Raw genomic sequence first — 12,780 nt, 5'->3', positions numbered from 1 at the left:
ACACTGACAGGCTTGGGGCATCAACCACCTCTCTAGGAAGTCTGTTCCAGTGTTTGACCACCCTCTTAGTAAAGAAATGCTTCCTAATGTCCAGGAATAATTTCTTTAAAATGTAACACAATCTGCCTGGTACTTTCAGATAGTTACCTTTTGTAAATTCAAGTTTACAGTTTTAACAGTTACCATCTGTATTGATATATTCTGTGGAATCATGCATTTTGTATGTATGAACATTGTATTTGAAAGAATATAGATTGAAGCACTACTTGATGTTTTAATGGGTTTTATTTGGTGTTTCTCCTGTTGGTGAAAACTACCATAACTGTTTGGTTTTATGAAAAATGGGCATAACCTTTCGCATGTGGGCTAAAAAAAAAAAGAAAAAAGAAAATTACGAAGTATGGGGCTTATAGTCCTGCTTGGAGAATTGGTTTGTGTATAGGTCTTCTGTTTGTTTAAAGCAGTAAAAATAATTAAGCCTTTTTGTCCATGTCCTTTAAAAAAATATATATATCCCTATTGCTTATGCTTTTTTCTTGATGTAAAGTGAATCTGTATTGGCATTATCAATTTTTTTTTACTTATAGTTTATTCATTTTTAGGATTCATTCCAGAAAATCCTTCTAGCCCTTTGTAAGCATGCATCAGATACAAACAACATCTACAAGAAACACCGAGTTCTTACAATTTATCACTTGTTTGTTAATCTGTTACTCAAAGAGATAAAAGATGGTTTAGGAGGAGCATGGGCTTTTGTCCTCCGAGATGTAATTTACACGCTGATTCACCACATCAATACCAGGTAAATATGGTAAATGTATCTTGTTCTTCCTGTCTGTGATCCCTTGTTCTTGTAACCTTCCATTTCAGTATCACTAGTAGATGTTAATTCATTTGTAAAAATAATTGAAATTTGCTGAAGGAAAAAAATTAAATTGCCTTTCTTTGATAATCTTGGAATTTAAAATTACAGCTTACTAAAATGTGGAATGTTTTATGCTATCCTTGTATTTAAATATTCGCTATATTGCAGAATATGTATCAGTAATAGGCTGTCAAATTGTAGAAATTAGAAGTGTTGTGAGATTTTGATGACAGAAAGCATGTTTGAGAATTTAAAGGATATGGGAGACTGTGGAGTTAAGTGCAAGGTGAAACACTGTCAAATAAAATGTGCTTACTGAGTTAATAAAGAGTATTGACATTTACATTCTCACCAATAAGTAGCTAACAAATTGAGTGAGAATTGGTACATGTTATCTTAGCTTGTCTTCAGATTGAGAAAACTGGTACTTCCCCAGCCTAAATATTTAAGTAGAGATTTTTATCTTTCATAAGGACTAGAGATATTTTCTTACTTGAGATTTAGCTTTGGGTTTCCAAGACAGTTATTCACCTAAATGTAATTGAGTTTAAGTGCAAGTTGATTGCTTCACTTGTTGGAAGCATTTTGTACCCTGAAATATTGAAAAATATGGATTTTATGGTAAATGCCATTATTATGAGACTTATTGCAATCAGCATTGAACTGGGATGGGGACAGTTGATGCACTAGAGGGCAAGGCTGCCATTCAGAAGGACCTCATCTAGCTCTAGGAATGGGACGATGGGTACATTGAGAAGTTGAACAAAAACAATCCCCGAGTCTTTCACCTGGGATGGAGTAACCCCATGCATGAGCACAGGCTTGGGAGCTGACTAGCTAGAAAGTAACTTTGCAGAAGAGGACACAGGAGCCTTGGAGGACAAGCTGGATGAGTCAACAATGTGCCTTTCATCACTGAAAGCTGACTGCGTTCTGGACTGTGCTGACAAAAATGTAGCCAGCGAGTTGAGGGACGTAGTCATTCCCCTCTGAACTCTTAGGAAGCTGCAATAGAACCACTGTGTTCGGTGTGGGACAGCTCCAGGCAGGACATGAGATGTAATGACAAATTGGGATGGGTTGAGTGGAAGACCCCCAAGTGGGGTAAGTGGAATTGATCTTATTTCTATTCTCCAGGTTCTGGTGGGGAAGATATCTTGTAGAGAAGGTAGAGACAGACTTTTCCTAGAAGTGCACAGTGAAAGGACAAGAGGTAGCACCCACCAAGTTGCAACATGGAAAATTCTGGTTGGACATAAGGGAAAAGATTTTCTCAGTGAGAATAGTCAAATACTGGAGCAGGTTGCTCAGAGAGGCTAAGGAATGTGTCAAAATTCAGCTCAGCAAAATCCTGAAAACCTGATCTGACTTTGAAGCTGACCCTGCCTCAGGCAGGAAGCTGGACTAGATAATCCCAGGTGTCATTTGTAACCTGAATTTCTTTTCTTTTCTTTTTTTTTTTTTAAAAAAAAACTTAACAGTTATGTAAGAGAGAGAAGGGTGGAGGGTTCAGAGAGCACGCTTTCCACTTTGTTCTGTTTCTGTCAACATTGTTCTGGCAAATAATAATCTAAAAGCCTTTTGTGGTTGGGTTTTTTTTTCTTTTTGGACTATATTTTTCTTTAAGTTTGTTACTCAGTTCTTTTAAAGTGATCAGTTAAATTCTGTGTGTGTTAGTTCTTCTGTGTCTCCTGAGATAAATCTTTACAACTGATTGAGCTGATAAATTTTAAAGTTTAGAATCAGTTCCTCCTATAAAGTTTATTTATATTTCTACTTTTTCACAGTTCTTCCCTGTTGTATGTAGTAGGTTAATATTTGAGACAATGACAGTTTTTATTTCTTTAATTTCACTTTTTTGTTTCCTGTGACAGACCTGTTATTACCAGAGACATGTCCATGCGCATCTTTTCACTCTGTTGTGATCTTCTCCATCATGTTTGCCACACAGCAGTTGTGTGTTGCAATGATGCTCTAGAGAGCCACCTTCATGTTATTGTGGGAACCCTAATACCTCTTGCTGTGGACCAGCCTGAGATTCAGGAACAGGTAGGTTTGAGTTGCTGCTTATTCCTTATCTGTTAGCTTTTTAGTTCAGTATCATTGGTGTTAAAGCTGTATCTATACTCATGCTCAGTTTTCATTCCTTTTTTCTCTGCTTTGTCGATTTATATAAAAAATATTAGTGAGATGTAACACTGTACCTTTATTTTTTTTAATGAAAGTGTTTTTACTTTTGATACTTGTATTTTGACCAATATGTGTTCTGTATTTAATTCCTACGGCTTTAAACAGTGATTGAGATGTATCATAATTGCTGAGATTGCTATATCACTTACTTTCTAATTATTTATTAGTTCATTAAAAAAATCACATTTCTTAAAGAGTTTTAGTGCTGTTGTAATGCCTTTTATATCTGCTTTGAATCTGTGTGCCTTTTTCAGCCAGATCTGAAAGAGGTTTAAAACCTTGAGGGTAAGTTTCAGAAAAATTGTTACCTTAGTTGAGTAGAGGTACTAAATCAGTGGTACCACTAAGAAGAAGAGAGAGAACATAGGCATTGAAAAACTACTGCTGATGGCAAGCTTATCAGTACAAGCACATTGAGAAGCCAAGGAGTTACCTACAAAGCTCTGTGGATGATTTCACAGAAAATATGATTAAGATCTTTGGAAGGGGAAGGTGTCTAGAGGACAAAGAGGAATCATAGAATGCTTAGAGTTGGAAGGGACCTTCAAAGGTCATCTAGTCCAACCCCCCTGCAAGGAGCATCGACATCCCCGACTAGACCAGGTTGCTCAGAGCCTCATCCAACTCGGCCTTGAACATTACCAGGGATTGGGGCATCCACCACCTCTCTGGGCAACCTCTTCCAGTGTTCCACCACCCTCAGTGTAAAAAACTTTTTCCTAATATCCAATCTAAATCTACCTCCCTCTATTTTGAAACCATTACCCCTTGTCCTGTCACAACAGGCCCTACTGAACAGTCTCTCCCCATCTTTTCTGTAGGCCCCCTTGAGGTACTGGAAGACCGCTATAAGGTCTCCCCGGAGCCTCCTCTTCTCCAGGCTGAACAGCCCCAACTCTCTCAGCCTGTCCTCATAGGAGAGCTGCTCCAGCCCTCTCATCATCTTCTTGGCCCTCCTGTCGACCCTCTCCAACAGGTCCACATCCTTCTTATGTTGAGGGCTCCAGAGCTGATTGCAGTACTCCAGGTGGGGTCTCACCAGAGCAGAGTAGAGGGGCAGAATCACCTCCCTTGGCCTGCTGGCCATGCTCCTCTTGATGCAGCCCAGGATGCGGTTGGCCTTCTGGGCCGCAAGGGCGCATTGCCTGCTCATGTTAAATTTCTCGTCTACCATCACTCCCAAGTCCCTCTCCTCAGGGCTGCTCTTGATCCAGGAAATATATGCAAAGAACAGATTTCAGTAGTTCAGCTATTTATTTAATAAGTTATCATTAAAATTAATGTAATGAATAGGCCTTAAAAGGGAAATGAAGCAGTTTCTGTTGTGTGAGAAACCTTATTTTCCTTCTGGTGATGATTTGTACGTGCATTCTGCTGGGGTTGGAAATATACTTGGATTCGGAGATCTATAATTAGTAGCTGAAGATGAGGAAACTATGCCTTTTGTACTTCAGTCCTCATGGTTATCTTCTGGCTTAACCTGGTCCCATGGTACCGTATGCACCTTCATGGTTGCAGTGTAGCCCTGCATTGTCCTCCTTCTTGTAGTTCCTGTTCAGCTGGAGGGCTATGCTGATCCAGTTGAAAATAACCTGGCAATCTTTTTCCCAGCTTAATCATTATGACCAGATTGCAAGCAGTTGTACGTGCACAACTGCAAAGGCAACATAAGGGCATCCCTGGGCAGAAACAAAGTGGAGAGGGCGGAAACTTCTCTGAATTGAAATGGAAATCAAATATGAAACTTCTCATATCATTCTCCTGCAGAGAAGTCCTTCCTCTAGTGATCACATTTCAATTTCTTCTCTTTATTTTTCTTCTAGCATTGATGGAGGCTATTTAATCATTTTCAGGTAAATACAAGTCTCCAAATAAAAAACTCATCATTTAGATTCTAGACTCCTCAAAGCTTTCTGGATTGAATATCCAGTTGCATTGATTTCTAAGTAATGTGTAGAAGCAGCATTTTTGCAAAGAAAGTATGGTACCCCTTTAGCAAGAAATTATTGAAGTTGTCGATCTCTTATAAAACAAATTCTGCCAGAGTTCAGTGATTTGGGCAGTAAATTATGATATTTAGGCATTTGTCCAGATTCCAAATTACCAGCACTGTAGTTAGTAAGAATAATAAAGTCGTAATAACATCAGAAGGACTGCTTGGGTGCAGTGTGTTGCTAAATCATTGCCAATATTGTAATGATTGTATTGGCCAGTATTTGAAGTCAGTTTCATCAAAACGACAGGATAAAACTGCAGGCTGTGATAATAAAAAGGTTTGATGTCTGTTTGGGAGGGGGAGTAGCAAAAGTGCCTCACCATTTTAGACTATATCTGTGGTTTTGCAAAGCCTCTAAATATTTCGTAATTTTTAACAGTTTGAATAAATTATCTTACTAGTTTTTTTTAATAGAGCTTTCAGTTTAATGGAACTTGGAGAAATACAAACTTTATAACCTAGAAAAGAAATATGGCTCAAAAAGATTTTTCTTTTTTTTTTTTTTTTCATTCACTTTTTATGTTCAGGTACTAGGCTTGTTGAAGTATCTGGTGATAGATAATAAGGATAATGAAAATCTGTACCAAGCAATCAGATGCTTAGATCCTTTTCCCGAATATCCTGCTTTTAAAGATTTGCGAGCAACTCAACGGAGGATAAAATACAGTAAAGGACCATATTCTCTTTTGGAGGTAATTACATTTAAAAATATATCTCATGACATAGTGGTTTTTTTGTAATGCAGACTTTCAAAAGAAAATCAGTTTTCTAGCTGTAGGTATAGTTGAGAAAGTCTCTGGAACTGGCAATAAAAAGAATCCACATCTAATTTAAATCTGAGATGTTTGTCTCCATTCTTATTTTGCATCTATTAATTTCCATAGTGTGGACTGCAGAGAGCTACTTCTTTACTTGAAGCCTTTATTTGTATGCTGTATGTGCTTAATACAAAGTGTTGTTTTGCAGGAAATTAATCACTTTCTCTCAGTTGGTGTTTGTGATTCACTGCCCTTAACACGACTTCAAGGACTGTATGATTTACGCAAACAGTTGGAACAATATAAAGATCAGATGAAGGATCTCCTGAAAAGTTCCAAGGGTACTGATGTCTGATTATGTATTTTGTTTCTTTTGTTTCTGGTTTTAGATGTGTAGCAATGTAACTGTATTCTAATTTGGCATTGAATGTTTTATTTTGTGTCTTGTTTTTTGTATGCTTGACAGTGTAACCTTGTTATAATTTCACATGCAGAGTAGAATGGCATTTATTATTCATGCAAAATCTGAAGTATTTTTAGCGGAGTGTATTATAAATATTACATGAGATATTATATGGCAGAGAAGGTAAAATGCCCTTCCAGCTTTTGGCATGGGGCACTTAGGATTGTGAATGACCAGGATAATGTATAATATGAGTATATTGCTTTATGGCCGCTTAATGTGTTTTCTCATTTATATTAAGTATATAAATATCTCTACTCTTTGTAATGTAATGAGGCTAGATTTTATTAAAGGCATAATATGCTAGGAAGTAAAGCTAACAGAAGTTTTTAAAACGGTAGGATTAAGTTTAGTTGAACGTTGCCATATCCAAGCATTCTGTTTCAGCCCTCAGTCCAGACCCAGTTCTTTCCTGTTTTGATTTTCAGATGCTTGTGCCAGATCATTTCACTTTTCTCCTCTACATCAAGTCTTCCTCAGCTTGTGTGCATGACAGAAAGATAAAAAGAGTTTATGTAATTTGTTGTAAATAAGTGCAAAGTAAAATTTGGGGAAGAATAGTAGTCTGTCATAAGGCCAATGTGTAAGTGCATTATCCTTAAATCTTGATTATAATTTACAATTTTAGTCTCCAAATTCTGCTTGAAAAGAGAGTTAGTAAAAGGGCAGCAAGCTTGTGTGGATCGACTTTAATGAGAGGAGAGCCTTGTGAGCTTGGAAAAGAGATTGAATAGGAATTTGGAGAGTATGAACTGATGACTGGTACGATGAGGCTGCATAGGGAGCACTTACCACTTTTATCACAGTACAAGAACAGATTAAATTATCTGTCAGCAGTTATACAACATAAACCACATTTTTTCCAAACAAAATATATGTAGCGTGGAACTTACTGCTACTTATTGTGGAGATCAGAAGCATAATGGACATTAAAATGAGTTAGAAATATCTCATAGAGATTATTAGGTATGAATGAAGATATACTCAGAAATCCCCAATCTGCTGGCTGCCAAAACCTGAGACGAAATACTTGCTCTGTGGAGGAGGGCTAGCAGGCTTGGTGGGCCTGTTGCCTTGATTTCGCCTTATACTGAGAGTATATTAAGCACTTACAAATAACTTTTAAAAAAATATCAGTAGTAGTAGTAGTGTTAAAAATAAGTAAAAAAAACAGTTATTGATACAGGCTATAAAACTATATGCTGGAAGATAACATTTAAGAAATAACTATGGTAGTTTGACCATATATGTATTCGTTTTTATAAAAATGTCAACAAGCATAAAGCCTGATTCCAGGTTTCCATTCCATTCAACAGGGCAGCAGGATTTTTTTTAAAGAAAATACAGCTGTTTTTTTTTTTTTTCACATTGGCAAATCATCATATCTTTTCCTAGCTCTTGTTCCTGGAAACATCAAAAACATTTTGGAATGTTTATTCAAAAAGAAAACCTCAGGCAGACAGGAAACAGATAAGGAAATATCGATCTTGAGAGTTTAGAATTTGGCAAAGTGAGTTACGCAGCTGAAAGCTAGTCAAATTCTGTGAAATTCCTATGAGAAAGCCTTATTTTGGGATATTCCTTGAATTTGGATTTAGAACAGAATGATGATATTAGCTTAAGTGCTGTCAGTGGAGTCATGTAGTATGACTTCGCTTTTTCAAATTCTTACACTAACTTATGCTGATATTTCATGTCTTTAATTACCATTTCTGCATCAAAACACTGAAAATAATAGCATTTGTTTATTCTAATTTTGGGAATTCTTTGGCATAGTCCAATGCGTAGAAATTTTTTGTAATGTACTGTTTAGTACTAACTTGCTTCAAGATTAAGAATGCATGTTGACATTTGTAGAGAAAAGATACTAAAGCAATATTTTCTTCTGATATGTTCACATTACAAATACACAGTGATGTTTTCAGGGTTTATTTTTCTTTCTGTTTGATAGAAAAGCCGGAAGATTCTGTAGTCGTGAAATTGGTAGTGAGCTTACTGCAGCTGTCCAAGATGGCCGCTAACCATACTGGTGAAAAAGCAGTGCTGGGTAAGTTAGGCCCACGGGCAACCTAGGGCTGTCACTGCAAACCCCAGGTTGAAACTATTGCCATTCTTGGTGTTACTTCCCACTGCTATTTTGCAATTGCTGCCAGAGGCAGCAATCAATAATGTTAAAATGGGTGATACGTCTTCTTTGAAGTCACTGTATTTTACAGCTTTGACTAATGACTTAAATTGTCATCAGTTTAGATCGTGGTCTCCTCTGTACTCTAAATAAATATTGCAAATAAATAAAGGGTTACTTTATTACGTTGAAAAATAGTAAGAAGAGTTGAAGAGGACTAATTTGAAAGGCATATCTTAGTGGAAATTAAAAGCGTTGTTCTCCGTCTTAAAGCCTCTTCTGTACTGTTAAAATTATTCTCACTATTTACATTGAGGACCCGATTAATGTTTGATCCAAAGCACTAAAACTAAAATCTAAATCTCCTCTTCCCCAAGTGGGGAGTACCTCTATGAAGGTGATGTTTACTGAAATGAGATGTCTAAACTAGACAGAAGCACAAGTTAAGAGAACATTTACCTTAATATATTTTTTGTCTAGAAGACTGATAACTGATAATTACAAATGCTGAGCAATTGAAGCTCACAGTAGGATAGGACTTCAGTAGGATACATTCTTCTGCACTTCTGCAAGCTGTAAGTTTCAGCCTTTTCTGCATTGTGTTTCCTTAGATTATTTTTTAAATTTAGTCCAAAACACAACCTGTGTATCTTCAGTCTGTTTTTTGTTTGCTTTGGTGGTTAAAACAACGTTCTAGAAAATTGAAATGTTTTCAAGACACATGCTGAGTATGAAGGAAAGAGCAGGGAAATGGGTTTTGGTTTCTTTCTGACAAACTTACATCTCTGTTTAGAAACTGTTTTAAAGGTCAGTTTTGTTTTTTTTCTTGTATGTAGTCATGTATTTTTATAAAATATTTTGTCTGGGATGCAAATGAGGAATACATTGATACATTATTTTATGTAAAATGTAGGTTAGTTCTTACTGAGTTTACAGGCTGTGTAAGTTTACAGTTTGTGTTCACAGGCTGCTGTTTGTATTTCATACCCTTAGGGAATGAAAATGAGCGTGTCTTAGTAGCTGTGATTCTGACCTTTTGCACTTACCTGTTTCTAACACAAGCAAAAATAAAATCCATATCTGATTTAAACTGCAAAATCCAGAGCCATAGGTGCTCCTAGAAAAGTGTATTATTTGTGAGTTTTAAGCTGCAAAATTTGTATACATATAATTTTAATCATAAAGCTCCTCAAGTGATTACTTATAAATATTTGCAGCTTTTGACCCCGTAACAATCTCAGTTCTAAAAGCAGTTTGTATTAATTGCAGCTTTTTAGGGCTGAGACCTTGTTTTAGTATACATAAAACTATAAAATTACCTGCATTTCCAGAGGCTGTTGGAAATTGCTTGGGAGAAATAGGTCCCGTGGATTTCTCCACCATAGCTCTTCAGTGTGCTGAAAATGCGCTGGATTCTAAAGCAGTGGACTTCCTTGAAGATAGAATACTTCAGTGGGTCTTTGTAATGTTAACTCAAATAAATACTGCTTTAACAGATAATTGGTGAGTATGCTTATTTATTTAGTTCAAAGCTTAATGGGAGCCATTTAGTTGTAAACTGTTTAAATCACCTAAGAGTAACACTCTGAAAGTGTTATTAACACCTGTTAATGTCCAACCATGTGCTTCTTCAAGGCTTAGATTACTTACCCAGTAAAGCATAGATGTTTCCTAGAAATTTTGTAGTTGGACTCAAACCAGAGAGTCTCTTCTGTGCCATAGAGGAGTGTGCTGTGGAGTAAATACTGAGGCTTTGCTTTATAACAAAATATGCAATGGCATATCCTAGTCCAAAATTTTCAGATTTGATGCACACGTTGTTAGATTGTGGCATTTTTGTCTTGTATGTTTATAAAGGTGATTTTGAAAATAAAATATCTGAATGAAATTAAGAATAATTATGTTGTGTATGTTATTCTTTCAGTATTGATGTTAGAGCTGCTGCTGTTTCCTGTTTGAAAAACATATTAGCCACCAAGTCTGGCAGTGAATTTTGGGAAGTTTATAAAAATAAAGCTGATCCCATGTTAATCTATCTACAGCCTTTCAGAACATCTAGGAAGAAGGTACTTCTTACATAAGAATATGTATTTTTGAAAAAGTAAATTTGAAAATATTTTTGAGATAGGCTTTGATGAATAAAAAATTTGGACTTTTCATCAGTTTGATTGCAAATGTGATTGCTTTTGTACATCTGTTTCTCCTTTATGTTTCAGTATTTGCGGCTTCTTCATATAAGAAATTACCAATTTAACATTAGGAAGCTGTGTACTTTCGTTATTAGACAAACGATTTTCGATTACTTGGTAATCTTATACACTCTTTCTCAGGATTCCAGTATCATTTGATGCAGAAACTTAGTGGAAAATAGATCAGAGAAAAAGGTGCATAATTAACCATAAATCAGATATTTTGTAGTTTTCAAAGTTCTGGTTTGTAACCTAAGTTTTGATGTCTCATGTGGCCTTGTGGATGTTATCATTAAAATTTTATTTTAATACTTTCAAATTTCCATATAAAACTTTACATCTACATGAACAAAATTGATACTGTCAATCAATTAAAACACAATTAATATTTAATGTTTTAATCTGTGTAGATTGCAGCATGGTTTTTCTAAATGCTGTAGAATTTTTTTATATTTGCAATATTTATATTTTCCTTCTAGTTTCTTGTAGTACCTGCTACTGATATGGAGGCTCCTTTAGAAACTTTGGATGACACAAACCTGTGGATTCCTCTGGGAGAAAGTCATGAGACTTGGATCAAGCGCCTAACTAGTTCAGTACTGGACAGTGGAGGTGTGCAAAATGAAGTTCTCCAATTAATGAAACCACTATGTGAGGTGAGCTAAATTACGCATTACGTGTATATGTATATGTATGTGCACCGTGATGCACAAAAATATGTGATAACTCATCTTGATAGCAAATAGTAATTTCTGCTATTAAGTTACTACTTTTTCTTAACAGTAATTCAGATCCTTTGTAATCAGATATTGCAGATACCTGTAAAATAGACTCTTGAAATACAGGATTTGAGAGATAACAATCAACATAGATGAACTTTATATAACTACTTTAACTGAATGCCAGCATAGCTCTATTGAGTGGTTTACATTTTTCATACAACATGTTCTTTCTCAACCATTACGAGTTTGTTTGAGTAGTTGTCAGTTTGGTTATAACTTGAGAAAAAAAGGCTTTTGGTTCTTTTTCTTAGCAGCTCCTGTGTATGATTGTTTTCTAGGTGAAAACAGACTTGTGTCAAACTTTGCTTCCGTACCTGATTCATGATATCCTTCTTCATGACGCAAATGAATCTTGGAGAAATCTTTTGTCAGTTCATATCCAGAAGTTTTTTACAGCCTGTTGCAGATTTGCCTCATCTAGTAGATCTACTACACCTCCAAATTCTGATTCAGGTAATGTCATAATATTTTTGTTTCAACTGAAAGAGGGATTCTGGTTGTGAAAAAATTATCTTCTGACATCAAACGTATGATACGCACTTGTAGGCAGACAGAATTTTAGAAGCATCTGGCCAATTGTTCAATCTTTTTCAGTGGAGATACCAGTAATTTTGAAGCTGTTCATTGGCAGCACCCAAGTAGCTTCTTCTGTATAGCTTCTTCCCTTATTTACAACTGGATAATGTTTATTACTTGCTGAATTTAGATGTGATCCAATGTTGTGTGCTGCAAGACTGAGTCTTGAACTGTCTCTGAAAATGACTATTTGGCAGTTAAATTCCTCTTTTACTCAAACAAGAACTATTAAAGGCAATTTTTGCCTGGATTTTCTCCTTGCTTTAGCTTCTGCCTAATGTTGATAATGGTCTCCCTCTACATTCAAAAGACCTGTTCCATTCCAGCAGAATGAAAGGAAGTTGTAACCAAAAGAGCTGCAGCTGAGTATGAGTAATGCACTGAGTTCCATTAAAAGCAAAGCACCTTCTCATCAAGCTGGTTGGTTGCCTTTCCAGTTAGATTGTGGCTGAAGTTAGCAGAAATCTGTGTAAAAAATAAGATCTTTGTTATTAGACTATGGGAGTGGTGCATGCACTTAGTTTTCAGGAGCTGAAATAATGTATTTCTTTTATTTATGCATATCCCTTACTTCACACAAATACAGTAACTTCAGGTGAGTTATTTGTTTGAGGGGTAGCTAGTCTGCCATATCTTTTAACTTCCTTCTTCAGTGACAAATCACCAAAGGAATGAGTCTGTACAATGTCTTGCAGTCTCTTTACAGGCAAGTCATGCAAGCTTCAGGTTGCCAGAAAGGTAAAGGAATCCTTAGTACTGCAGTTTGTACTAAGAGTGGTGTAAATAAGCCTAATGATACTAGGTGTATTTTAAGGTACTCTGTATAGATGCTGACT

At 36.1% G+C, this 12,780-nt stretch overlaps 1 protein-coding gene across 1 annotated transcript in view; it reads left to right on the top strand.

The window, feature by feature from the left end:
- Window positions 1-12,780, top strand: part of ATM (ATM serine/threonine kinase) — a 77,672-nt gene that overhangs the window by 31,523 nt on the left and 33,369 nt on the right. The window contains exons 29-37 of the mRNA XM_086739561.1: window positions 603-802; window positions 2,740-2,914; window positions 5,579-5,743; window positions 6,018-6,150; window positions 8,224-8,319; window positions 9,729-9,900; window positions 10,322-10,463; window positions 11,066-11,242; window positions 11,647-11,821. Coding sequence (XP_086595687.1) covers window positions 603-802; window positions 2,740-2,914; window positions 5,579-5,743; window positions 6,018-6,150; window positions 8,224-8,319; window positions 9,729-9,900; window positions 10,322-10,463; window positions 11,066-11,242; window positions 11,647-11,821 — 1,435 coding nt within the window. The remainder of the gene's footprint in view (window positions 1-602; window positions 803-2,739; window positions 2,915-5,578; window positions 5,744-6,017; window positions 6,151-8,223; window positions 8,320-9,728; window positions 9,901-10,321; window positions 10,464-11,065; window positions 11,243-11,646; window positions 11,822-12,780) is intronic.

Source organism: Chlamydotis macqueenii, chromosome 1, assembly GCF_036417535.1.
Source record: "Chlamydotis macqueenii isolate bChlMac1 chromosome 1, bChlMac1.mat, whole genome shotgun sequence".
NCBI lineage: Eukaryota > Metazoa > Chordata > Aves > Otidiformes > Otididae > Chlamydotis > Chlamydotis macqueenii.
The sequence above is the reverse complement of the archived record's forward strand: the minus strand, read 5'-3'. Positions and strand labels throughout refer to the sequence as shown.